Raw genomic sequence first — 25739 nt, 5'->3', positions numbered from 1 at the left:
ATTATGCAAAATATTAGATTAGTGCTTCATTTACACAGATGATGCAATCTCAACTTTCATTACGTTATTTTCCTGTTTACATGGAAGGATTTAATTAGCAGGCTTTGGATCTAAAACACCTACACGCTGTTTGTGTTTTTTGAGGAGAAACGTTTCACTCGTGTGAAGTAGTCGGCCTGTAAACAGTGTACAATGAATAAAAAGCAAGAATCTCAGCCGTCTACACCCAAGGCCCCAAAATATTGGCAGTTGATCCTAGAGGCTAATTCATCGTTAGACTTTAGATGATTGGGGTCCAAGATTGATCCCTCCCGTCCCTCCCCTCCCTAACACCACTAGTAACGTGTACACAGAGTAGACATGGTATTTTCATTATTCTGCTTAAATACTGTTACAGTCGGTAATCTGATTAAACGCAACCTCATTATGTACAGTGTAAGCACAACATAAATTAAAAGTATAAAAGTTTTATAACTAGGTTTTGGACACTTCAGGTACAATTTCAACAAACTCATTTGCAACAATGTGGCTACACCACGAATTAGTTGACAAATCTGTGAACCTGGGGCCCCTGTTGTTAATCCAGCCTTGGTTGGGTCTGAAATAGTTCAAAGATGCTAAATACGTTTTTAAAATTCTCTTGTGAGCTTTACATATAGTATATGACAATACTTTCAGTGGCTAATGTGAATAAATGCTGTGTAAACAATGTCACATAGTGTAGCAGGTTACTTTTTAGACTCAATAATTGTCACAAAGTTCATTATAAATCATGGGGAGTTCCTGCAAAGATCCCACTGATCGTCATGTCAACGTCCTGAGAATGAGTCCTTCCTGCAACTCCTCTGAAACACCACAGTGAGCGGTTCATGGCTGTGATACTCTCACATTCAAGTCTTGACTGAACATACAAAGCGATGACCCCTGCTGGTTTTACAGTCTTGTATCTGCCACTTGGCTCTTCTCCACACCAGGATGCACTTTTTGCTTCCCTTCCTTTTTGACCTTGGGGGCGCTTTTCTCCAGTTGGTGTAGGTGACCGGCTCACCGCCGGCCCACTCCCAGCGTCCTCGGCCTTCCCGGTCATTCAGACCTTATATAGTAAGAGCAAAAAGAAAAATCAGATAGTTTGTAGACTCGATATAGATTGGTCTAAAAGTTTCATGAATAACACTGTAGTCCTTCCATCACACTGCAAGAGCCAAATACTGAATCCAACCTTGCTTATCTATGTTTTACAAGCAGGATTATGCAAAGTTCTATACAAAGCTTTCCACCATTAGGGCGGCTGTGGCTCAAGAGAGAGAGTGGTTTGTCCACTAACCAGAGGGTCGGTGGTTCAATCCCAGTCTCCCCTGTTCCGCGGGACTGAAGTTCCCTTGGGCAAGATACTGAACCAAAAGTGCTCCAGACGGCTGATTTTAAAATGCTGCAGTAACACGAGCAGCAAAAGCAGGAATAGCAGCTAGTGACAGTGGACGTCTCAGGTGAAAGGTGTGATAAGGATCAGTATCTGACTTAGTGATGCTCTGCTCCATTTATCTGCTGTGGTGATCCAATGTAAATGCAAATTTAAATCCATTGTTATGTCCTTGACTTTGAAACTGGAGGTGTTAATATGCTGTTGGCAGCCAGCTAAGATTTTCAAAGCTTTTTAATCAGAGGTCATTTGGGTGAAAAAAACACTTAATCCTGTTAATTTACAAGATTCTTAATTTACATGTTTAACAAACCTAGATGAAGGGCACTGATCACACAAACTGGACTTGATGTCTAAAATTGGAGGAGTCCCTTTATAACCGTAAAATTACACATTAGACATTTTGAAACAAACTGTAAACTGCAACACCAGAGCAACAAATCATAAAGAAATACATACCAATCCAAAATGGTTTTCTTCCACTGAAGTCCCACAACCAGTCCATGTCATCTTTAGAGAGAACACTTGCTAGACTTCCTTTATATCTGGGATAAAAAAGGAATAGGACAGCTGTGTTTTCTTTTTGAAGAGGTATTTATACAGTCAGGCAGGAGATTATACAGTCCTTGCATGTGACAGAGCACTGATCAGAAGCGTGTACTCCATGGCCACGCTTTGTCTCTGACAATTTCTCTCTAGGTCTACTCATCCTTTAACAAACATATCTTGTGTGGTTGTGGGAACAAACCACAACCGTGTTTGAGCTTCGTGTGGAAATGTACCTCTCCCTGCAGGCTCTGTTAGCTGTGCTCCAGGTGGCTTTGTGCTCAGTGCTGAGGGTATAGCACTGGCCACTATGAAAGGTCCAGCCCTGAGGACACTTCTGAGCTCCCACCATCTGTGTCACAAGAGAAAGTACACAGAAAATCTTAGGTGAACATCATTCATTAAGATGAAAATGCTAAGATATAATTTTAGTTTCATCAACTTAAGGAAACAGAGGAAATAGACAGAGTTACAAATGAATCTCTCTGGAGCGCCGCAAGGTTCTATTCTTGATCCACAATACTTTTCGGTCTTGATATGTTAACAAACTCCTTCATAAGGACAGTACTGACTTTAATCACAGATGAATGAACTGACACAAATCTATATAGCTGTTGATCTTAATGATCTGGTCCACAATTTCAAAGAGAGAAAATTGCCCACAATTTACGGTTCAAATTCAAATTTCACAATGGACAAGAAATGTGGGTGTTAACTTTCCAGCCACATACTGTATAAGTAACATAAGTAAAACAGTGAGACCTTTGCTTTATTCCACTGATGCATCTTTTGCCACTGATGCAAAGATGCATATAATTTGTTTTCTTCATGTTGTGAAGCTGGAATACCTGATCAGTTGGTGCCCAGGGTTTCCAGGACACACCATTGCAGTGAAAGAGCTGATTAGTGGTTTGGTTGATATGCAGGAGTCCCATCAGTGCTGGCACACAGGGCTTGGGGATGAAGTTATCAGCTGAAGCCTATGCATCAAAAAATTCAGTGTGGAGCAACCAATATGCATTTGAGTGGTAAGATATTGACCAATAATGACCAATCACAGATTTGAAGGTGAAGTTAGGAAGAAGGTCTCCATCTTCCTGGCTTGCTACCCATCTAACTGAGCTATATCCATGAAAAATGGCCAGAAAACTGAGACGTCAATGCAGCTATATGAGTAACTGAAAGCCGACAAGTCTCAAATGTCTTAAATCATTATAAAAACCCAACTGGTCCCAGCAACCACTAGCAAAACCGTGCGTATCGTCTAAAAGTAATTAGGGGTAATGACACATAACTAGATTCTGGTTGGTGAGGACAAAATTAAACTGATTATTACCATCATTTGAAACAGAAATTGGTAATAAGATGAATAGAATGTCAAGCTGAAGGAGTTGAGGGAAAGAAAGACAGACTGTCGAGCTGAGGCACTTGAAGTGGCCATGAAGAGATTTTGGCAAAAGAGAACTGAGCTAATTTTCCAAGAAGCAGCGATGTTTTTACTCACATGTCCTTTAACCAGTTCGGTTTTCTGACGTTCTGAGATCTTTCTTCGAGGATCATGTTTGGATTCAGTTAGCGCTGCTGACGCGTGCTGCTGTGCCCCTCTGCTAACAACCCGAATGTTTGCTTTTCTGCCCTTCCTTGATGGGGAGGTGTCATCCTCTACTTGCACTTGCATGATGCCATGATACTGGAATAAAGGAACATTTTGTTCACGACAGAATGAATTTTTGTTTTTCAAAACGTGAAAGTTTTAGTAGGCTGTTGTTGCTGCTCACCGTGTAAACAATCTCTGTTCCATTGTGAAAAACTGAGGAAGGTGCAATCTGAAAGAAAAAACAAGAGTTAAAGGTTCGAGCAAATTTTTACTGAAAACTTGGACAAAGCTACAACAAGAAATAAAATCTCAGCCATTACTTATGTTTGAGAGAAGGTACTTACAGACTTTGGATTGCCCATAACTCTGAGTTTCTTTTTTGGGAGACTTGCAGGCCTGGAGATGCTGTCTCCACGGGCCCAGAGGACTGATTCGGTGCCTAAGGGAAGTTTTTCCAGTTTAATGGATCCATGCCGGGGGTAGGTGTCTGACCTAATCTCTTTTCCTCCAAGGAGAGGAGCCTCCTGATCCTGGTTCAGCCTGCACTGCCCTGTGGTGATAACGTTTCCAGATAGTTAGAAAGATATCAATTACCTGAGCTTTAAGATTCACTGGCTCTGTTATATTTGTGGATTTGACCCATGGGCACTACAGTAAGTATTCAGCCTCAATATAAACTGGTGTGTTGCTCCAGAATGGTGAAAATAAATAACTGGGCTTTAGTTGTACCTCTTCCAGAATCCCTGATGGTGACTTGAGCCATGTTGATGATGCCTATTGTTGTGGCTTCAGGGGAGATGAGTAGCACTTCAAACATTTCCTCAGCCTCCTCAAGGTAATCCTGAATGATCCCTATTTGCCAGCTCCTCCTTGACACTCCTACATAGAAGGAAACATCACAGCTTTGTTTTACAAGAGCTGGCACAGGTAAGCATTTACTCTCAATCTACAAACGATAATCTGTACAGTTACTATTTTCCCTTTCAGGCAAGATTTATTTTCAACTCGTGTGGCAGTTTTACAGGTGAGTTGTGCTCCCACCTTTAAAAAAAAATAGTGACTGCTTACTTTAAAATGCATGGTGCAAGCTTTCTATATTGAGCAGTACATACCTGGATCAAACTGAATGAGGGAAGAAGGACTTATAAGGAAGTCTTTACCAGCTGTTGCAGTCACAGCCTTCACCTAAATAAAGACACATAATTCAAAAATAAGTCATCAGGTAGCAATAATAAATCCAAATCCTGCTCCTATAGCTTTATTGATCAGTGCTCAAATTGAATATACTTATCAAGAGAAATAACACAACAGTTGGTCAGTTTCAATAACAAATGGCCGCAGACCTTGACAGTGATATATGATGACTCTGCCAAGTTTCCTTTGCGGATGATGTCCAGCGAGACACCCGCTTGCTCCTCACATACAGAGAGCTGAGACAGAGACAGTTCCACGCTGGACCAGCTGAATTCCAGGCTGCAAGGGTAAGATCAAGCACGGTGAGGATGACGCAGGTAATTTAATATATCATAGAATTAAGAGTCACATAGTTTCCTTTCCTCCTTACATGTGAGAGGGCCCTGTGTTCCCTAGAGGATCAGACACTGTAAACTCCAGACTGTCTGAGAGGGACTCCCTGTCTGGATTGGTGATGTAGATGATGGTTCTCTTGTTCAGCTCCGCCTGAGAGAAGCTCTGTTGCACAAAGCCACCTGTCAACAGCAAAGGGAAGACTTGGCTTTTTTTTAAGTTTAGCTTGAGTATAGATGGAAAAAGGAAATGTATTTTCCTACCTGTAGTCATGTTTTCTAGGTAACCAAAGTAGGGCGGGCGAACGATGCAGAATATCAGCTCTTCTTCTCTGCTGTCGCTGTCGTGGGCCTTCAGCTCCCGAGATGACAGATAGATCCCATATCGTCCATCGCCCAGAACCTCTGCCTTCCAAAGAGGGAGTAGCTTCACAACCTCCGGAGCAGACTTATCCAAAGGCTTGATCTGAAATGATGCATGTTTGTTTTTAAATAAAATAGATATTGACTACGATGAATATCATAGCAAAGGAAGTAGATAAAGTAACTGCTAGTATTTTAGCATTACCGATGTTTGGACTAGGATCCTGATTTATGCCATCATAAAATGAAAAAATGATCTTGTTGCAGATGATATATATACTGTATATATATAAAGCTTATAGTAAGTGCTGGCTCAGGTGAGCTGTGAACCATCCTCTCTCTCCCTCCCTCTCTCTCTCTCTCCAGGTAGTATCTCTGACTCCAGAGCTGTAGGATCCAGGTCTGACACTACTCAACAACAATTATAATAATAATTATTATTATTATACTGTATATCTTTATTATTCTACTCATACATATATAAATGTGAGGTGTGCAATCAGAGTCAGACCGTTTTTTGAACTTGGAACACATCATCTGTCACATGGTGGCAAATAACAGCTAATGTTGCTTTGAGAGTTGTGTTACAATTACATAGCCATTAAATCCACAAAAGAGCTCATCATATGATAATGTGATAATGCGATAATGCCTTTATCACCCACCTGGATGGTGAAGAACACTGGTTCCAAATGTAACCGCCCATCCAGGAGGAAGCCTCGATTGGTGCTGTCAGAGGCCGTGAAGGCAAACCGGTCGATCTGTGACGGCCCTCCATCATGTTTATATGATACCTCCATCTCTTGTATGTGTCTGAGTGTGAAGTTTGATCCCGCAGTCAGGGTGGTGTCCACTAAAAGCAGCCTGCCATACTGTGGAGGCTGGAGGAGGGTGAAGGTCAGGACGCTGGGTGGAGTGTCTGGGTCAGAAAGGGCCAGGCAGTCAGGACCCAGGATGATGGAGGAGCCCTGGGGGACCGTAATGCCTTTGTTGGAGGACAGAGATGGCAGAACTCGATCCACCATTTCCACTGTGACCTCAAAGCTTCCATTTCGGCTGGTCTTCCCATTACTCACAACAAACCTGTCAAAACATTTAACAGTGTGGGTGTTAATAGATCCCTTATTTTTGACAGATCTCAATGAAATATTGAAATAGTCCAAATAAAATTGTCTTATTTTACATCGTGTTGTTATTCTTCAAGTAAATGTGACCTCAGTCAAGCTGGCATGGTGTTATGGTTAGACAGAAAGAAAATCTGAATTGATCAAATTATTTTTATACCAGGCACTGGTAAAAAGCAAATATGGCAAGTTTTGGCTTCTAAACTCACTGGAAGGTTTCTTTGTGTGCGTTTGCTCGATTGTCGTGCACATAAGCTACGAGGTTTGCTGCTATGTCCAACTGGCTGAAGGTGGAGATGGCCAGTCCAGGATGATTGATGTACTCTATGTGTCCCTGAGCGGGAGGGTTGGTGATGACATACATAAGCTCCTCTGGCTTTTCTGTGCCGTCTGTGGCCAACAGCACGTCTGTGGTGAGAACCACGCGATCACCTCGACTGACGTTCACTGGTTTTACCAAGATGGCGATATTTCCTGAAAGTCGTGGAAACATGTATAGGTTGCATTGAAATTATGACCACATCAGTATAAATATACACCAGGAAGGACAAACACATTGGAGTTGTGGCTCTGCACTCATGAGGATATCTCAACAAGAAGAAAACTTGATCCAAACCCATGTCTAATGAAAACTGGCATCTAGTACCTTTCTCAAGATCTTTGACAGAGATGTGGAAGTGCTGTGGTGGTGATTGATTCTTTCCGTCCAGCAAGTGGAAGACAAAGAAGTCCTGTGTTTTGGCGGCGTGCAGGCCTGTGTGCACATAGCGCAGAAGGTTCATGTCCACCATTTCCTGGGCGCAATTCTTTCCGGCTGTCAGCGTCACCCAGTCCTGACCCTCCTGAGAAGGGATCAGTCACAGTTAGGAGCCTCCCTGGTTCTCACTAAGGTTTACATTGGAAGGTTACTGCATAATAAAGTAGCGCATAGCAATGTCATGGGAATCAGGGCTGGGTTCTTTGAATAGTGGAATTATTCTTTCCAGGAACACCACTGCTATTTTTTGCTTTAAGTAAGTGTCTTCTGCACTTTTCTATGTCAAATTAGATTCAACAGTTTAACACAGTTGGAAAAAGTTTCGTCACTTTATTCATGTCCAAGCTGCCATGGATTTTCTACTTTCTTAAAGTACATGTCTTCAATACAATCCTTTGCACTCAAATGCATCAATATTCAGCAAACGAGCAACTCGGACAAGTTTCTGCCACATTACCAGATTAGAGTCTGTGCACAGAGAAAAGACAAAACACATCACCTACTGTTGACGTCAGAGACTGAGCAGCACAGCTAAACCTAAGATGACTGAAGTAAATTAAATCTTTTAACTGATTGGTGACATGCAGCACATTTTTAAATATGACCACATTTGTAGAACTTTGTCTTGTAACTTTTTTATTGTATCCTATATTTATTCTATGACACAAGGAGATCAATATTTTAACTTTTTGAGATGCATTGAGGCTCGATGCCTCTACTAACCAGTGCAGTTTGATTCTTAATCTATTTTTTCCAGACTCATATGAGGTCACTGAGACTTTTGACCTTTTCCAACCGACATCTAATCAGTTTTTTTCAGAGTCAAAGTGACAACTAGTCAACATTTGAATAAATTCCCTAAAGGCAGACTTGAGACATCATGTTCAAGAGGACAAAATCATGTTGTTAGGTAACCATGACCTTGACCTTTACGTAACCTTTGACCATCAATATCTCATAATTTCATATTTGAGTCCAAGTGTCAACTGGTCAAAATGTAAAGAAATTCACTCAAGGCGTTCTTGAGATATTGTGTTTACAAGAATGAGACGGGCGGAGAGACAATCAGAAAACATAATACTTCAGGCCACTGGCTGTCACCAGCACAGAGGCATACAAATGTATGTTTTTATAATTAAAATGTATGAAATTGCAGTGTAAAAACAACGAGACAATAGTCACTCAGAGGGACAAACCTATTAAGAATCGTCACCCCATTGTTTACAGAGGATTCTATATATTCTCATCACTCAGTATCGCCTTTAAAACATAATGGCATTGCACTAACCTTAAGTTGAAGTAGTCCTTGGGTAGGAACACTCTCAAATATGTACATGACCTCTGAAGAGGGACTATCACCATCATGTGCAAACAGTGTCACACTGGATATGAGCCTTGTCTCACCTGGCTCCACTTCCAGCCCATTGTTCCTAATGGACACAAGATTGTGGTAACAATTGTATTGTTTTTCTACAAGCAATTACGTGATGACTGACTTTGAATAGGAACTGAAGGTGTTAGTCCAACCTTATAGTCCGAGGCTCCTCATCATTGACTGGCAGAACTTTAACCATCACTTGTCTGTGGAGCTGGTGCCGGCCATCCGTCAACTGGATGGTAAAAGTGTCCTCCATATTCTCGGAGTCATCGTGCATATACATCAGATCCATACCTGCGAGCCAATGATGACAGATTTATTTGACTTTTTTGAATGATGTAATACTGAGGTGGAATTGTTCAACAAAGGTCTACATGATGGAAACCATTTTTACATGAAAGGCTTAATGAGTGTGTCAATACTGACAAGAATCTGTAACACATAATATCTGGGGTAAACACTCAGAGAACATGTTCTGAGCTTTTGACAATATTTCACAGCCTTTGAATAGAACCATTGGAGGTTTCACCTGATCCTGGGCCTGTACTACGAAGCATGATTCGTGGTTAACTTTAGGTTTAACTCTGAGTTTTCAGTCCTACAAAGCTGGTTCACTCTTTGCCGGGGTAAATTTATCTGAAACGCTTGTCACAGCGATTCAATCACATTTTCATTTGCTCCTTTATTAAAATAAGATATTCCGGTGGATTTAAACATATTTTCATGGTTATTTTGCAAGATTACATTCTTACATTTCTGAGCATTTTACCCGCAGCGGTCGCCATGTTGATTCACTTTGTTCGTTCGTAAAGCATTCTGGTATTTCAGTCTACCACTTTGTTATTAGGGGTGTCCTGAATACACTATGTTGAAGGGCTGTTTGAAGGGCTAGATGGTCACTACCCCTACATCACATATAGAAATGGGACAATGCTACCCCTTCACGACCACGCGCAAAACGAAGGGGTAGGGCCAAGTGGTAGGACAAATGGGTTGATTGGGAGAGGGCACAACTCTGTCTCAGTGTGGCTGTGATTTGGTCTAAGTTCAAACTGTGACTCAAAACAGGGTCAAATTATGTACAAAACTTCCAAAGTGAAATGAAACTACAACACAGACATGTAAAAAGTACCATTAGCCAGATCTGTCATCGTAAAGTCGACCACAGGTGAGTGGGGACTAGCCTCTCGTCTCTTGCTGACGGGCCTTTCACTGTTGTGGTTAATGATGCTGCCATGCTGAGGGGCTTTAACGATGCTGAACAGCAGGACGTTCCTGGGGACGTCCAGATCCGCTGCGTGCAGCACAGACGAGTCCAGCTGCTTCGTTTCTCCTTCTCGTACCTTATCACAGAAGCACATCAATCGATATTGGAATGTCTCCTGTTTGTTATCGTCTTCAGAAGTGAGACTGACTACGAAAACTTACTGTGATATTGCGAGCCACAAAGTCTGGGATCTCATCGTTTGTTGGATTGATAATAATGTAGAAGGGCACATGCGCAGAACTGTGTTTCCCATCCGACACACAGAGCATGAACTGGTCGACTGTGGGCTCCATCCTCTGGTGTCTGGACTGTACATAGTTCACCTGGCCGTCAATGATGTCTCTGAATGAAAATGAGGCTGTGAAAAAGAGAACAGAAAAACACTTGAAACTTGTTTTTGTTTCATACATGTGATAAAACTATACGGACACGGTATATCCTAATGCTTACCTATGCTTATGCCCGTGTTACTTTTCTCAAAGCCAGGACTTGGCAGGACATTTTCAATGTAACCAAACTGGGGTGGAGAAATCAGACTGACCACCAGTTCATCCAGGACGGTGTCCACGTCAGAGGCCTTCAAATGAGAAGAAGTTATCGGGGCAGTTCCACCTTCATCCACCAAAAAGATGTCTCCTATGAACAAATAGGAAAGTTCTAAAACGTCATACTAGTATCCCTATCTTTGTACTTAAACATAGAGCAGGTCAGTGTAATGTGGTCATTGGTCCAAATAAACACCTGCAGAGAGATAGTGGGTAATGGTGTAACAGTGTTACTGTGTTATTCTCTTCAGCACAATGTGGCGGTTTTAGAATTCTTTACATTTATAAGTCATGTATATCATTTTAGTGAGGGAAAAAAATGGCCCACCTGTTGCCAATGAAGGTGCTTGGCTGTCGACTGGAAACACCGTGATCTGGAGGTCGTACACAGGGAGGCTGTCCCGGAGCTGTGCTGTACCTCTGGTCCTGGTGGGATTTCCTCCCCCGCAGCACAGAGCAGAGTTTTCTGTTTCTCCATCCGAAATGACAAATGTGATGGTGTCATGGCGAGGAGTGAGACCAATCTCCAATCCTGAAACAACAACCGGAGCACTTTTAGAGACAGTGTGTTTCTCTCTCCAATATATGTCCTGTTTACGTTAACTGGGCAGCTCTGAAATTAGAAAATGAGCTTTCTGAATTTGACCACAGATGTGAATTACAGAAATCTCTGGATTACAACTGCAGCGGATACTGTATATTGAACTTTCAACCTTTCTAAAACAATCAGGGGAGGGTTTCTAACATTCTAGGCCCAACCGGCCGGTGGTCACAAGTTTTTAATTTTCAATTTCTAATGTCAGCTACTGTATGGTCTGTGGCCGTTGCATGGATCAGCTGGCCTGGACCTCACTGCTGCAGCTGACTACTTGCCGGATCCCACAGGACGGATGTTGATAGCAGGTCTGAACGGGGTCTCAGCACAGACTCGCCCGACATGGCCTGATGTGCTTGAACAAACTAAGGAGGCTGGTGTCAGCAAAACACTCTAAGATGTCTCAAAGGTCTTTAAGATAACCAGATTCTCTTTATGCCACAAAAAATATTAGTGTTAAAATAACTACCAAAAAAGGCCTTAATCTGAAAAGGGCTGGGTCCTAACCCTAATTTCAAATGCAACATTGTGCGCACAAACTTGGCACAAGTTCAGAGCTAATTAACATCTCCCCTGCAAAAAAAACTTCTTTACAATATATATAGAACAAAACACTGTCTGAAAGTTCCCAATCCTTACCCTCCATTAAATGGGTACAACATTTATCAAACAGTCCTGGTGCAGAGTGTATATAACAGGTAAGCTTAGCCTAGCATGAGGACTTGAAACAGGGGAAAACAACATGGCTCTGTTAGGGTTGTCAGCATCTGATCAAAGAACGCTTTAACTGTTTTACCAAGCTTTCCAGCATATTATGCTTACTTTGTTCAGTTCAGGCAGGGACAATTCATAGTTTCTAGTTTATGGATAATTATATATTATTATGTTTACTCCAACAACATCATCTCTTCCATCTCTTCCGACTACACTTTGGCTAAGAAGATGATGGTCTAATAATCAAAACAAAAAAAGTTAAGTTGCACTTATGTGTTGCACTTACATCTAGCACCTTGTAGTTTGGCATTTTTTAAGCTAATGTACCTACATGATTCTTGTTGTTCTGGGTTTGTGGCCTCATGGTTGAATGCACTTATTGGAAGTCGCTTTGGATAAAAGCGTCAGCTAAATGATATGTAATGAAATGTAAAAGCATCGTAAACACTGTGCTAAAGTGGACAACTGTGACCCTTATAAAAGTTGTGATTTTAGTGCGACCGCTGCAGTCTACCTGTGTGTTTGTAGGTGATGATCCCAGCTGTGATATCTGCCTGGAGGAAGTGATCGATCACGACACCATTTCGTAGCACCACGCCGTGATACGGCTGCCGCGCAATCAAGAAGCCCAAGCTGCCGTTGTCGCTGTCTGCATCAGAAGCAAAGATGTACTCTGCTGTGATGGTGATCTCCTGACCCTCAGCGCAGTTGAGAACTGGTTTCAAACCAGCGACCAACACCGGGACCTCATCATTAATGGGCTTCACCTGGAGAACACACGCAAGTCACTTAAGTGAAACAAAAAAGGGTCCAATAGTGTGAAGCCATTTAGATCGCTATTTTCTTAAGGAACCCCCTTACATGGGAACAATTACCTTCACTTGCAGGATGAAACTGACTGAATTGCTTCCATCCGTTGCAGAGAGTTCAATGGTGTCCTCTACAGTTTCTGAGTTGTCATGATTGTAACTGTGCATAAAAAGAAATTCAAGTTAGGTCAGACATACTGACAAAAGAAAGAAACAGTCAGAGTTCAAATAATGAATTCATTCTTATAGCAACAGTGACATTCTTAGAGAAGACATCATGATGGCCTCATTCCTATCATGCGGCCATATATTATTTTTAATAAAGTCCATTATTTCATTTTCTGATATGACATCACTTATCTTGTAAGGGGGAATAATGTTCTGATCAATATGAGCTTGAAATTGTCTCTTTAAAAAGGTCCAGTGTGTAAGATGTAAGTGAAAGGGATCTATTGGCATCTAAATTGTACTAATTGTTGTTTCCTTACCCTAGAATGGCCCCTTTATATTTAAATAATTATTTGCATCAGGAGCGGGTCCTCTCTACAGAGGCCACCATGTTTTTTACAATAGTTGAAACTGGACAAACTAAACATATTTTGAGTTTTTATCACAACATGAAAGAGAACCTGTGGCAGCCTTCAGTTGTCATACAAACTCAAAAGGTGTTTAATCTGTCCAGTCTGGGCTATTGTGAAAAACATGGAGGCCTCCGTAGAGAGGACCCTCCTGATGTAAATATAAACAGGTACTGCTTCTGGCTAAATCAACTTGCAAGGTAATAAGGGGGAAATGTAGTTAGTGCTATTAAGATGATCCAACCTTTTAAATCCCAAATGACATAAAGAAATTAATAAACCAGGATTTCTGACCTAACTTTAAAGCTTTTCACGTCTTGCACGGTGAACGCCTGGCCTGGTCGGAGCAGGAGGCCACCGAGTTGCAGGGCTCCATGCTGTGGATCCTTTTGCAGCGCCACCCGCAGGGCTTCCTCCATGGAGTCCATATCTGAGAGCAGCAAGTGTTCAGGGCCAAGCCAGCACTCCCCTCCCTCATCTACAGTCAGAGCATTGGTGATGACCTGGAACAGAATATATCTGCACTTTTCTACACATCCACATGCAATGAATGAGACAAGAATGATACAATTATCTCCTCCACCTGTGGTGGCTGGTTGTCTTCTGGTGTCACAGTGATGTTAAAGCAGATCCCAGTGACTGTTTTCCCCAGACGGTTAGTGACAGAGAGAACAAACTGGATGTGCTGGGGGTAAGGGCCGATGTCCATGATTGGAGGCATGTAGGCTACTTTCATGAAGTTCACTGCATGCTGGAAACAAGACAAAACATAAATCACTGAGTTTTTGATAAATCTGTCAACACATGTACATTTAATGTACTAAAAACTCAAAGCGTTACTTGCGTGAAGAGCCTCAGAACAGGTGCATTGGAGTCTTTGGTGAATTTGGGTATACTGTCCACCAGGAACAGTCTCCCTGCATCAGGAGTGCTGCACATCAAATCAGGAGCACAGTGTTCACACAGAATACTCCTCTGCAGTCTGGTGTATAGATTTCGTTTTTAGAGCATACAAACCTGTGAGGACCAGTGTGGAAAGGCGGAGTAGTAACTGTGTATGTCAGCTCACTGTCAGGGGACTCCAGGTCTACAAAGTGAAGCTGTTGTCGTGTTATATGGACCACTTCTGTTTCTTTGTTCACAAGACACCGGCTGGACCCAGGAACCTCTTTAGGTGGTTGGTCTGGAACAGCTTCTATGTGCACCAGCACCATCTGAAGACACCACAGTACAACTCTGTGACAGAATTCCACTGCACCAGACAACGAGTAAGAAAGTAGTTCTCATTTTTTAGAGACGCAAGGAGTGTGGCTCAAGAGCTGACGATGTCCCTTGGTTGGTATCTCAGCAACTATTGGATTGATTGCCATGAAACTTGGTATCAACATGAATGGTCCCAAGAAGATGAATCACTAACAGTTTTGGTTTTGGATGCTACATATTTGGTTCCCAGAGGATGAATTTGTAGATCCCTAACTTTCCGGTGGAACACAGGAAGTAAAAAGCCAACATGTGTTTAGCTCAAATCTTCACTGCGTCTATACTGTATGTACAGAGCAGCTAGCAAGGCTGTTCCCGCTAATGCTGAAATTGTACATACATACATACATACAGCTTCGGACGCAAACAGCTGCCTTGGTTAACGTTAGCTTTATAAGATACTCAAAACAGAAATACCCCATAGAGATGGCAGGAATGGCAATTGCTCAGTTTCAGCTGCTTGTGTGTTTTTAATGCTGGTGGAGATTGTTGATAGTGAAGAGAAGGTTACGCAAGTTGCACTGTTCCTCAAACCCAAAGCTGAAGGTATGGTACAGTATCTAGAGTGGGACTGCCTTCAACACACTGTGTAGCACATTCATCCCATTGGATCTAATTTAACAGAATCCATTTTCAGGTAACTGTCACTAAATAAAGTAGAAAATAACCTAAACTTAACCTAACCTTAAGCTGCAGTGTCAATTAATAGTTATAATAAACATAGTTTAATTCTTACACTGTGATGATTTGAAATTTTTTGTTAAACTTTAGAGTTTTTTAAAAGGTGTGACAATAGCTACAATGCACAGGTGATAATTTCTTTAATGGAAGGGTATGAACATTTGAGTGTAAGATTTCCATATAGTCAGTCTTTGCCATGAAGGGTGAGTCAAAGTGTAAAAGTCGATAGACGATAGTGAGGTAAAATAGTTGGGTTAGGAGGCAAGATTAAATAAGGGAGAGTTTAGAGTTTACACAAGAAATTTGACATCGATCAATTCCACAATGCTGTCGTCATGTAGAATGTCATGTCGTGTTACCCACCTGTGGCTCTGACAGGTTTGGGGGGTCATGGAAATCAGACAGCACCACCTCAAAAGAATCATCAAACACCTTGTTTCCAAGGTGTCGATAGTAAACCAAGGACTGTGACAGGTCCCTCTGCAGAAAATGGCTGACAGGGTAACCTGGATTAAAAGCAACACAAACATAACATGATATTGTTAAAGAGAAAACAAACACAACAAAAACTAAAAACACATTTTCCTGACCTGTGAGCCCCGGTCCTGGGATTTTCATGACCTCTCCTGCCTGCGGCGGGCGGGTGATGTTAAATAGGATGTAGTCGTCACTTGAGTCCATGTCTGAAGCCTGTAGGGTGGAGCCCATGAGCAGAGCTGTTTGGCCCTCAAACACCTCCAGCAGCATGTTGGTGATGAGGAAAGGAGGGCTGTCATCCTTCGGCAGGATGTTGATGGGGAATTTGTGCCGGGTCTGATGGCGACCGTCAGTGATACGGAAGATAATGAAGTCTTTGGTTGAGTCACTGTCGTCATGGTGATAGCGAACCTCGCCTGCTCTGATATCGTTAACAGTGAACATGAAGCCTTTTCCACCTGGAGATTACATCAGACAATCATAAAAGCAGAACTGGCAGTGTGTCTGCCTCAGAGCTGCTGGTATAAGTACTGTATTTCCTCAAATAAAGTCAGGTTATGTAGGATACTCAACTAAATGCCAGGACACTATGGTATGCAGCTGTGCATCTTCCGGTATTCCAATAGCAATCAAAGCATTGTTTTAAACAAATCAATGGAAAGGATAAATGTTTGCAACATTTCTTGTACCCATTTCAAAATAAAAGCACTCAGGCATTTCTGTTGACTGAATCCATTAATTTGTTTACAAAAAGATTGTTATTGTGAAATATTTGCAGGAGCTGATTAATAAGTATTAATAAGGTAACCAAATAAAAGTGGAGAGGTGTGATGTTGTACCTCTAACAGTGAGCCTTCCGTGCTGCAGACCGTCCACAGTGATGACACGAACAGCTTTCAGGTTGTCGTTGTCCACAATCTGGACCTGATCCCACGTTATAGGACGAGACTGACCCTCTAATAGGCTTAGACCTATGCAATGATTATTCATAAACAACAACATTTAGTGGAATATAGGATACAACATGTGCCAAACCTATTTCTGAAGGATGCCTTAAAAAGAGAAATAGTTTAGTGTTCAGAGAACTTACTTTCTGCTGCTCTCTGCTGCTCAGGATATAATTGACTTAGCTTTTTTTTACAAAGATATAAATTGTGTGTAACACAATTTTTAGATTTTTGCCACTTCGGTATATCAATTCTTACAGAGAAACCTTGTCTGGTGCAGTCATACAACTGTATTAATTGTGTTTTGGTTTTTTAATATTTGACCAAGAAGGAGCAAAACTAAAACAAAAGCTGAAACATACACATCAAGGCAAATTATTTCCCAAAAATATGTTATTGCTCCATCAGCCACACAAGACATATACAGAAAAAATTGCATCGATTAGAATTTGAGCTGTGTCTCTGTCCCCCCTCTTCACCTTCCTTTTAGCTCTCCTTTGGTCTCCCCCAACTTCGAAAAATGTCTGGCTCTGTAGCTGTTTGATGTTGAACTTTCTTCACAAGCTAGTTGCTAATATTTTGACTTAGGTGCTAGCTATGCAGGTAGTGTTTAAATTATTTTAAAACTCTGTTGCTGTTGAAAGGTTTGAAGATACACAAAACTGCAAATGTGTCATAACATCAAAACAATCAGCTAAAAGAGGCTAAAAGTTAAAATAAAGCTGCAAAGTAAGGTCCTTGTTTGGTCACTATTAGTGACCCCTTTTGCATTACACATAGTCATCTCATAAACTGTAAGTGTAAATGCAATCTGAGTTTTAAAATTTCATTTGCAATTTGACAATGTCAACATACCCATGTTCCAGGAAACTCTGGGTGCATTCGTGTCTGCATTCCTTACAGACACGTGAACAGTCATTGATGGGCTCTTCTCAAAGAAAAAATCGTGCACCTCAAATTCAATCTGTAGGGACGGTGACAGAACATTTCAGGCTATAGACTATACCAAAATGATTGTTTATACACTGCACATAGTATTTGAAAGGGAAACGCTACCTCGTAATTCCTTCGTTGAGTATGAGAAGAGTTCGGAGGTTGATACCCAATGAGCATGTCATTGAGATCCAGCCATGTGAAGGACGAGATTGGGCGGGTGTGATCGGACAGATGAGTGATGAAGCCGTCCACAGGGGGTTTAGTGATGTTGAAAACCAAGAGCTGTTTGACAGTTTCCTCATCTTCAGCATCTAGTGTAGCAGTGGAGAGTGGAGTGAGGATGAACTGGTCCACTTCCAGGATGAACATGGACATGAAGGATGGTTTCGGAGGCTGATTGGGCATTGCACCAACTATCCGCACTGGAATCCAGATCTGTTCAGACTACTCCACCGTGTAAAGAGAAATAAACCACAAAACATTATACTTCAAAAATATATTCTGTTTTTAATCACATTTACCATATGGAATTTATGTAATGCCACAAAAATCACCAAAAATAATAACCAAAGAAAATCAAAGACTGTCATAGCAAGTTTACTAATGTAGCCTGTCCAATTAAACTTCCTTACACTTACTGACATGTGAAATCTTATACTCTGTGCAGTCATTCGATATATTTTTCATGCCAAAGCTACTTGTACTCATTAGCAGTCGATCAAATGACCCTTTGTTTGTTTCCAAGCTTGAAACTTTACATATTTCAAAATCACTGAGTTGGCGCAGGCAGTAGAGGAGCCAAATTACCTTGTATATGCTGCCACTCCTGGAGTCCTTGAGGTCCAGTCTAATTGTGATATAATCTATATCTGGAGATGGAGGATCTATGTGCTGATACCGAAGTCCCATTAACAGGAAGTCATCACAGGGAATCTTGGTCATCTTAACCAGCTTCAGACCCTTTAGGCAATCCTCAGTTTTACACGTCGCTCTGGCTTTATTATCTGAATAATGACAAAACCATACAGAGATAACGTCAGACATCAATCTGTTCAAGCTTCAACTATGGTCTGTATTTATATAGAGACTTTTTAGTCTCCACTCCACAAGCTGCTGGCAGTTTAATACAAACATGTTTTGTATTGGTGGAATGTTTCCTTTTCACTCATGCATAAACTAGGGATTGGGGATTTCCCATCATGCCTTTTCATAGATTACCTAGTTGCTGACGTAAGGGGATGAAACTCTCAGGCTCGTCCCCTCTCTTGGTGGCTTTCTCTGGCTCTCCAGTGACCAGCTGGCCATGGGCTGGCAGGTGGGTGTCATGGCTGCTCAGATGGATGCTACACTCCAGGCTAGACCTCCGCTCGTAGTGGAAAGAAAGCGCGTTGCCATCGAGTGCTTCAGAGAGGCTGTAGAATTCAGGCACCTCCAAGGGCTGAGGCCCAAGCCTTATAATGCTGCATTCAGGTTCCACAATGTCCACATGAAGAGTAAACACCTCCATGTGTGTCTCTGTCTCTGTGAACCTGGTCATAAAGATACAAGGTGATCAAGAAGAAGAAGAAAGAATGAAAGAGTATATTTACCATCCCACCTGTGTGTGTGTGTGTGTGTGTGTGTGTGTGTGTGTGTGTGTGTGTGTGTGTGTGTGCGTGTGTGTGTGTGTGTGTGTGTGTGCGTGTGTGTGTGTGTGTGTGTGTGTGTGTGTGTGTGTGTGTGTGTGTGTGTGTGTGTGTGTGTGTGTGTGTGTGTGTGCGTGTGTGTTTACAGGTGTGTAGTTGAGACGATGAACACCAGAGTAATGAATACCCATGGGTTGGAATATCAAAATGTTGTCAGGTGTCACAGCTGGTGTCTCTAGTTGAATAACTAATCAGGTTTCGTACCTGTACAGTCGAAGTTTGACAGTGTCCTCTTTTAACAGTGGGCATCCATTGTGGACATACTTCACCTCATCAGCCAGATAATGGCAATCAAAAACCTGAGGAAAGAAAAGGAGAAATGTTAATGATCCGATATAAAGAGTGAGTCAGGCCTATTGTATGTACGAGATCTGCCTGAATATTACATACTGAAGTATAATAAGAACTTAAATTCTTATAGCACCTTTTAAGGGGCCCAAGGACACTTTACACATTTCAGGGACACGGATACATTAGAGGACAAATACAAGGTTGTGCACAGAAGTGAGAGGGACTTTTGGACAGATTGTGTTAAGTCAAGTCATATGCAGTTTTAAAAAGACGAGTTTTGAGTCATTTTCTGAATGTCCAGAGGGATGTGGCATTGCGAATGTACATTGGCAGGGCATTGCAGAGGGTAAGGGCCGCTATGCTGCAAAAATCTGGTGTTGGGGACGGTGACCAGACTCCGGTCGAAGGATCGCAGATTCCTGGACGGGGTGTAGGGTTCATTCAGTAAAAGTAGTGAAACAGCAATATCGAACTAAAGTTTGCTAGCATCAGCTAACTTGAACCATTATAATCTAGTGGTCATATGAATAAATCTCTGACAAAAACAGATATTTTTAACAGATTTAAAACTAGATTTAGAAGAAAATGTAAAAGGTGGGGTTAAACTGTTAGTTATATACAGAAATAAAATCAGCAGGTTCACTAGATTATACAGTCAAAGCTGGAGGGTTTCATGTAACTTCTGAGGACAATGCAAATCATCTTGACAGAAATATTTTAAAAGCTCAATTTCTCACATACTAGCAGGAGTACAAAGTCTCTATAACTCTAAAGTCATGTTTGATTCTGCTGCTATCTCCTGGTACAACTGATCATTACAACAACCTAAAAACAAACTGCAAAAATGCTCAAAATAACTGAATAGGGACTTGATCACTCATTTTTGAATATACAACCAAATGGCAAAATATAGATTTGGAAGGAACATTTCTGAATCAGTGTGTTAAAAGGACTGAGACCTTGACATCATTACAACACCAATAATATATGAAATGGTTAGCTACATGTTAGCTGTCAAACAGTGCTGTGGAAGTGTAATGCATGGCTTCAAGCTACACAACCTTGTTTTACAACACATGGTAAATTGCCTGGAACATACAGGGGGTTTCATTTGGAAGAGGATTTTCCATTACCTGAGGCATGAGTTCTCCCACTCGCTGAGTTATGGGCTCGTTTAACACCACCTCCACCTTGCACGCATCCTTCCGACGGGGAATATGGAACTGCAGGTCGCCCTCGTCAAGGTAGGCCGACTGACCCCGTTTCACCTTTAAACCCTTGTTGACTTTCACGAGGGAACCGTGCAAAGAGGAGGTCATTCCCAGCAGAAGCACTGCAAGCAACGTCCAGGCCTGTATTTGACCCCGTGAAGCCATCACTGTCAGTCACTGCGGGGTCCTCCAAGACTCCAAACAAAAGCAGGATCGCTTTCGGAAACAGACTTAAGTTGAACAAGTGAGTTATTCCTCTCGAGAAGAAGCTACATGTTCCTCTGGTTGAATGATGATTCAGCTTTTTTCACCTTTCCACATAAACCGTCAGGAGCTGTAAGGGAATGAAAAGGTTTCAGTCCATTACATTTCATAAATATATATATATTTCATGTTATACATAACATATGAGTTTCATGTTACAGCTGAGTACTATACCTCTCACCTCACCCTCCCCTTCCAAACCTTCAGTTGTCATAAAAACTCAAAAGGTGTTTAGTAAAAAACATGGCGGCCTTCGTAGCGAGGACCCGCTCCCGATGTAAATATAAAGTATTTAAATAGAAAGGGTTCATTTTAGGGTAAAGAAATAACAATTTGTACAATTTAGATAATTACACACTAATTAAAACATCACTAGGATTATTTTATATTCAATCTAATTTAATTTGCCAACAGATCCCTTTCACCTAAATCTTACACACTGGACCTTTAACTTTGGACAGAGCCAGACAGGCTGTTTCCCCCTGTGTGCAGTCCTTATGCTAAGTAAGGCTAACCATTTCCCAACTGTAGTGAAAACACACAGGCATGAGATTTTTATCAGAACGAAATTAAACACAAGTCTCAAAACAAACCTCCATAAATAAATTATCTATCATATTACCAAATGATAATAATAATAATAATAATAATAATAATAATAATAATAATAATATAAACACCCGGCACCACAGGAAATGATATGATTAAACAAGACTATTATGTCTACCAGTAGAAAGATTAAGAAAATAAGTTCAGGAATAGAACACTGCTGGTTTATGATAACTACCCGAAGGTGTATGTTTTTTGTAATTACATGACTATTTGAGTTTTAACCAGCTCCAGGCATGTTCCAGATCTCTTATAAACTTTCTGACTTGTTCAACAGCTTGTCAGGAAGTATGTGCATTATTGTCTTTCCTTTGAGTAATGACAATCATTTCTTTTCTTAGAATTTAAGGGATTGGATTCTGCTGCCACAGACGACTGGTCTTGATTATTTAGAGCAGTGGGGGACAAACTTCCTATGAAAACATCTTTCAAACATTCTTTAAAATAACCTAGGGGCACCTTACATTTCTGAACAACAACAATAACAGTGCCCCAATCTTCCTTACTTCCCTACCAATTTGTTTTCAATTCAGTTTTCTGCTTCCCCCTTGGCTCAAAGAACCAATTACTCCTGTTTCAGCAGGGATCAATGTCATCCTCTCTCGCCCGAGATCTCACCGAGGATGTGGGTTGGTGCTGTTTTGTGTTTTTAAAAACAGGCCTCAGATGTCATCCTGCCACATTCCTTCAACACTTGTCTAGGACACCTACCCTCAGACCTCACACAGAAAGCACCTTGAACAGAAAAGCACCTTATAATCAGCCTCTGCATGGGGGGAACATGTTACAGCTTGCATCCATGAACAATGCTTGTGTTGAGGGCGCTGCAAAGATCATGTTCAACGAGCCGAGTGTAAAAAACAGGATTCCAAATGGTCACAGCCCCCTTCACCTAGTGCTGGCAATGTACTGCTTTGGTGTGTCCGAGCAAAAATCTAAATTAGGTAATTTTCACATTTTAGGATCAATTGTAGGATTTACACTGTCAAATCTGTGGTGGTCGAGCTGGAGGGGAAGGTCATAGTCCATGAAAGGCTTAAATTACGTGCAACAAGCTGTTATCACAAAACTGACAAATTACCTCGTCATTAGGATGTTAAGGCTGACATGTTAGTTGCATATTTCGATACAACTGTATTTGTTTTAACTGAGTTAACCTGCAGACTTTCTATTTTGGTCCTGAACCAAAAATTGCAGGTGAGAAAGGCTCCTTGGACCATGGTTCAGAACAAAGGACTAAAATAAATACTTGGGTTAAAAAAAAAAATCAACAAACCGTGACATTTGTATAGTGGCAATGAAATAAATCTGTCAATTTCGGCTGAATTAACAACTTCACGAGGGCATACATACTATTTCCCATCCAGCTTTGTGAGAATTGAGATGTAGAGCAAAGTCCAACTGCATGCCAGAGCTGAGAGTAGATCGCAATTTAGCAGATAACATCCCATCCAACATTGTGTCACACTGCATGACACTGATATTTACTGTCAGCGAAACAGCCCAAAGGCCTCGGTAATCAGTCCTGTTAAAGATTATGGATGGCCCTCTGACTGATGTGAGTCCCAGTGGGGAGGCTGCAGATGGGAGGTGGGAGTGCTGGGAAAGGTCCTAATGTTAAGCTGCAGGGAGCACTCTGAGGGTCCCGTCCCTCTTTGCAGTTGATCCTTTTCCTGTTTTGGCTGAGCTTCATGTTACAGTCACTTCACAATATTATGTCGACAAGATACATCCAGGGAAGTAATGTATACTGTGGGTTACAAGCAAAGACCACCAACCCCAATTACGTTGAATGAAGCCCACATGTCTGGACGAAGCTGTTTTCTCTACTGACATGTCATTGAGGAGGGGGCTCAGCTCATCTGCTGAGTGTCCAAGCCGGCAGGTCTAATGACAGACTAGATTTACATTCCCATAAGCTTGTGGTACATGCACTCCCTAAGCCAAACCTAAACAAACATCAGTGTTGGATGGAATGGTACCACTCACTCCAGCCCATTCATACCCTCTAACCCTAACCCTAATCCTAACCCCCCTTTTAGCTAAATATTTCTTATACGACTATCTACACGCCTAGAAGGACAACCTCCTCATTTATTTCTCTTCCCACATTGTCAGACTGGTTTTTGTCTGACCATAGTCCATAAGACAGATTCATATTATATTAGACTGGACAGAGAATAATTGAAAACCAGGGGGATATTGCAAATATTATATGGAATACGGACTTAAAACAGAACTATGTGGAAACGAGGCAATACAAGTACAATGTCAGAATTCATTTGGATACAGTACAGTTCCGATACTAGTAAAAACAGAACATGTGCTTTCTGTCTGTGCACTGGTTTTAGCCCACTATCCCCGAGAAAAAGATGACACAAGCATATGATAATAATAAAAGCTCATTAAGGTCACACGGCATCTCATAGTTCTACGCTCACAATAAATAATCCCTCCCATAACCCAGCTGATTTGCAACGCTGCCTCGACCAAACCACTAACTAGTGATGGCCACAAAACACACAGCTGTGAGGGGATGTGATGTGTCACGTAACAAGTGGCTTGGCTCCACAGCTGGGAATGCCTCGCACATTCATTCACAGCAGCAGCTCCTTCTTCTTCTAATCTTAATAATGACAGGGTCCTGAGCAGCCAGCAATTTTCAAAGAAAAACAAGCCAATCGGGGGAAAAGGCACTCTGCTGAAAACACTTGGCCGCTGTCCAGTGGCCCAGTCCAGAGAGTGTGCAGTCTACCGACGTTAAAACCAACCGCCTTAAGCTCTCATTCATCCCAACGTCCATCACACTACTCAAGAAGGAGACTTGTTGATTCGGTCATGAATCTTAAAAAACCTTTGGACTTTGTCTGGCACATCTGACACTTTAATGCCACTTTTTGTTTTTCATCCTGTTTACCTCGTCATGTCCTTTTTCGTGTTTTATCATTTTAAGTGTTTTTAGGGCAGGTGCAATATTTAACTCGCATTTATTCTGCATTATTATTCTGGGTCTTACGTGATATGTCCTTGTGTACTGTTTTTTTGTTGTTGTTGTTGTACAATGTACTGTTCTGCAGCTGCTGTAGCACTTTGGCCCAAGACAAATTTCCCCACGGGACAAAAAAGTCCATTTGATATGATTTGATTTGAGAGTCTTAAAGAGGTAAAAAGCTGCCCAACTGTTAGAGGTGAGAGCTGAGTGTGTGATAAATGGGTGAGAGTGCAGTTGTTAGTGTCCCTGCAGGCGACAGTGCTGAAGTGTTACAGACAGAACTGCATGTTTTACAGTTTTCAAATTCATTTAGTCGTAAATAAACCATCACCGATGATACTGGGTAAGTTGGATGCCAGATTTTGAACGCACTGTAAATGTGGCTTTGTTTGCATAATGTGAGACATGCAGGCAGCAGGAGCAGACTTAGCCATCAGTTTAAGGGGATCCTGATAAAAGACAAATACTTAGGAGTAAGAAAAATGCAGTCATACATTATGCTCCTGCAGAACAAAGCTCCCCAGCAGAGATCCCCACATAGATTAAGACATGTCCTTACCTGATCTGCTGACATCTGGCACTTCTTCTTCTCCACTATGTGTCTTGCTCTGCTCTGCTTTCGACAGCGGGTAGCTCACTGACAGACTGCAGAACACTCCTCAGTGACAAACCCCACCTCTAAAGAGGGTGAGATGAGTAGAGGGGGGAAGGAGAGGGAGGAAAGGAGGGCTGAGGCTGAGGGCAGGAAGAACCTTCCGACTGGTGACGCCTTCCTCCTCTTGTAGCTGTGCTGGGATCAGTAATCGGAGCGGAAAAACCCAAAGACAACACCAGGCTCTGAGATCAAAGTCTTGTCCAAAGTGCCTCAGTGGTTTGTCATTATTGTACAAAAGTGGAAGAGATAAAAGGCTTAACAGTGCAGTGATGTAAGGAAAAGACCCAAGCAGGGAAAATGGACATTGTGTTATTTTGTACCCTCTGAAAATGAAACAAAAAGCAGCACGTCCACAGTGTGAATAGGACTCGTGCATATGTGAAAAAAACAGACTGTGCAGAAAAGAAGTCATTTCAAGTCATTTCTCTACATGCAGTACAACACTGGATTCAGAGGGTTAATGGTTTCAGTGACACCAGCACATTGTTATAAAACACCACATATAATTTGTA

General features: G+C 41.6%; 1 protein-coding gene across 6 annotated transcripts; it reads right to left on the bottom strand.

Annotated features, from left to right (window-relative positions):
- Nucleotides 1-361: 361 nt before the first annotated feature.
- frem1a (Fras1 related extracellular matrix 1a) lies at nucleotides 362-25739 on the bottom strand. Of its 6 annotated transcripts, XM_034615078.1 has the most exons (37): nucleotides 25132-25274; nucleotides 20630-21041; nucleotides 19410-19504; nucleotides 18739-19049; nucleotides 18328-18524; nucleotides 17641-17964; nucleotides 17440-17548; nucleotides 16477-16608; nucleotides 15751-16095; nucleotides 15524-15666; nucleotides 14237-14433; nucleotides 14060-14150; nucleotides 13803-13970; nucleotides 13514-13722; nucleotides 12708-12801; nucleotides 12347-12599; nucleotides 10852-11055; nucleotides 10429-10614; nucleotides 10140-10336; nucleotides 9844-10054; nucleotides 8861-9005; nucleotides 8622-8763; nucleotides 7223-7418; nucleotides 6786-7050; nucleotides 6118-6535; nucleotides 5354-5555; nucleotides 5128-5272; nucleotides 4907-5036; nucleotides 4676-4748; nucleotides 4293-4442; nucleotides 3908-4113; nucleotides 3745-3792; nucleotides 3471-3656; nucleotides 2815-2946; nucleotides 2203-2318; nucleotides 1880-1965; nucleotides 362-1093 (listed from the first exon to the last, which is right to left on the bottom strand). In XM_034615078.1, exons 2-37 carry the CDS (start codon nucleotides 20870-20872, stop codon nucleotides 891-893), a joined length of 6552 nt encoding a protein of 2183 aa, XP_034470969.1. In that variant the 5' UTR covers nucleotides 20873-21041; nucleotides 25132-25274; the 3' UTR covers nucleotides 362-890. The 6 variants fall into 6 exon arrangements, 3 of the variants coding, with proteins under 3 accessions (XP_034470969.1, XP_034470970.1, XP_034470971.1); XM_034615079.1 differs by lacking the exons at nucleotides 362-1093; nucleotides 25132-25274 and adding an exon at nucleotides 1103-1799 and having other exon boundaries at nucleotides 1857-1965; nucleotides 20630-20872; XR_004616940.1 differs by lacking the exons at nucleotides 362-1093; nucleotides 1880-1965; nucleotides 2203-2318; ... (16 more) ...; nucleotides 10429-10614; nucleotides 10852-11055 and having other exon boundaries at nucleotides 12401-12599; nucleotides 13514-13697; nucleotides 25132-25737.

The sequence above is a fragment of the Hippoglossus hippoglossus genome, chromosome 18, assembly GCF_009819705.1.
Source record: "Hippoglossus hippoglossus isolate fHipHip1 chromosome 18, fHipHip1.pri, whole genome shotgun sequence".
NCBI classification, from domain to species: Eukaryota; Metazoa; Chordata; class Actinopteri; order Pleuronectiformes; family Pleuronectidae; genus Hippoglossus; species Hippoglossus hippoglossus.
This window is presented reverse-complemented; position numbering and strand designations above follow the sequence as displayed.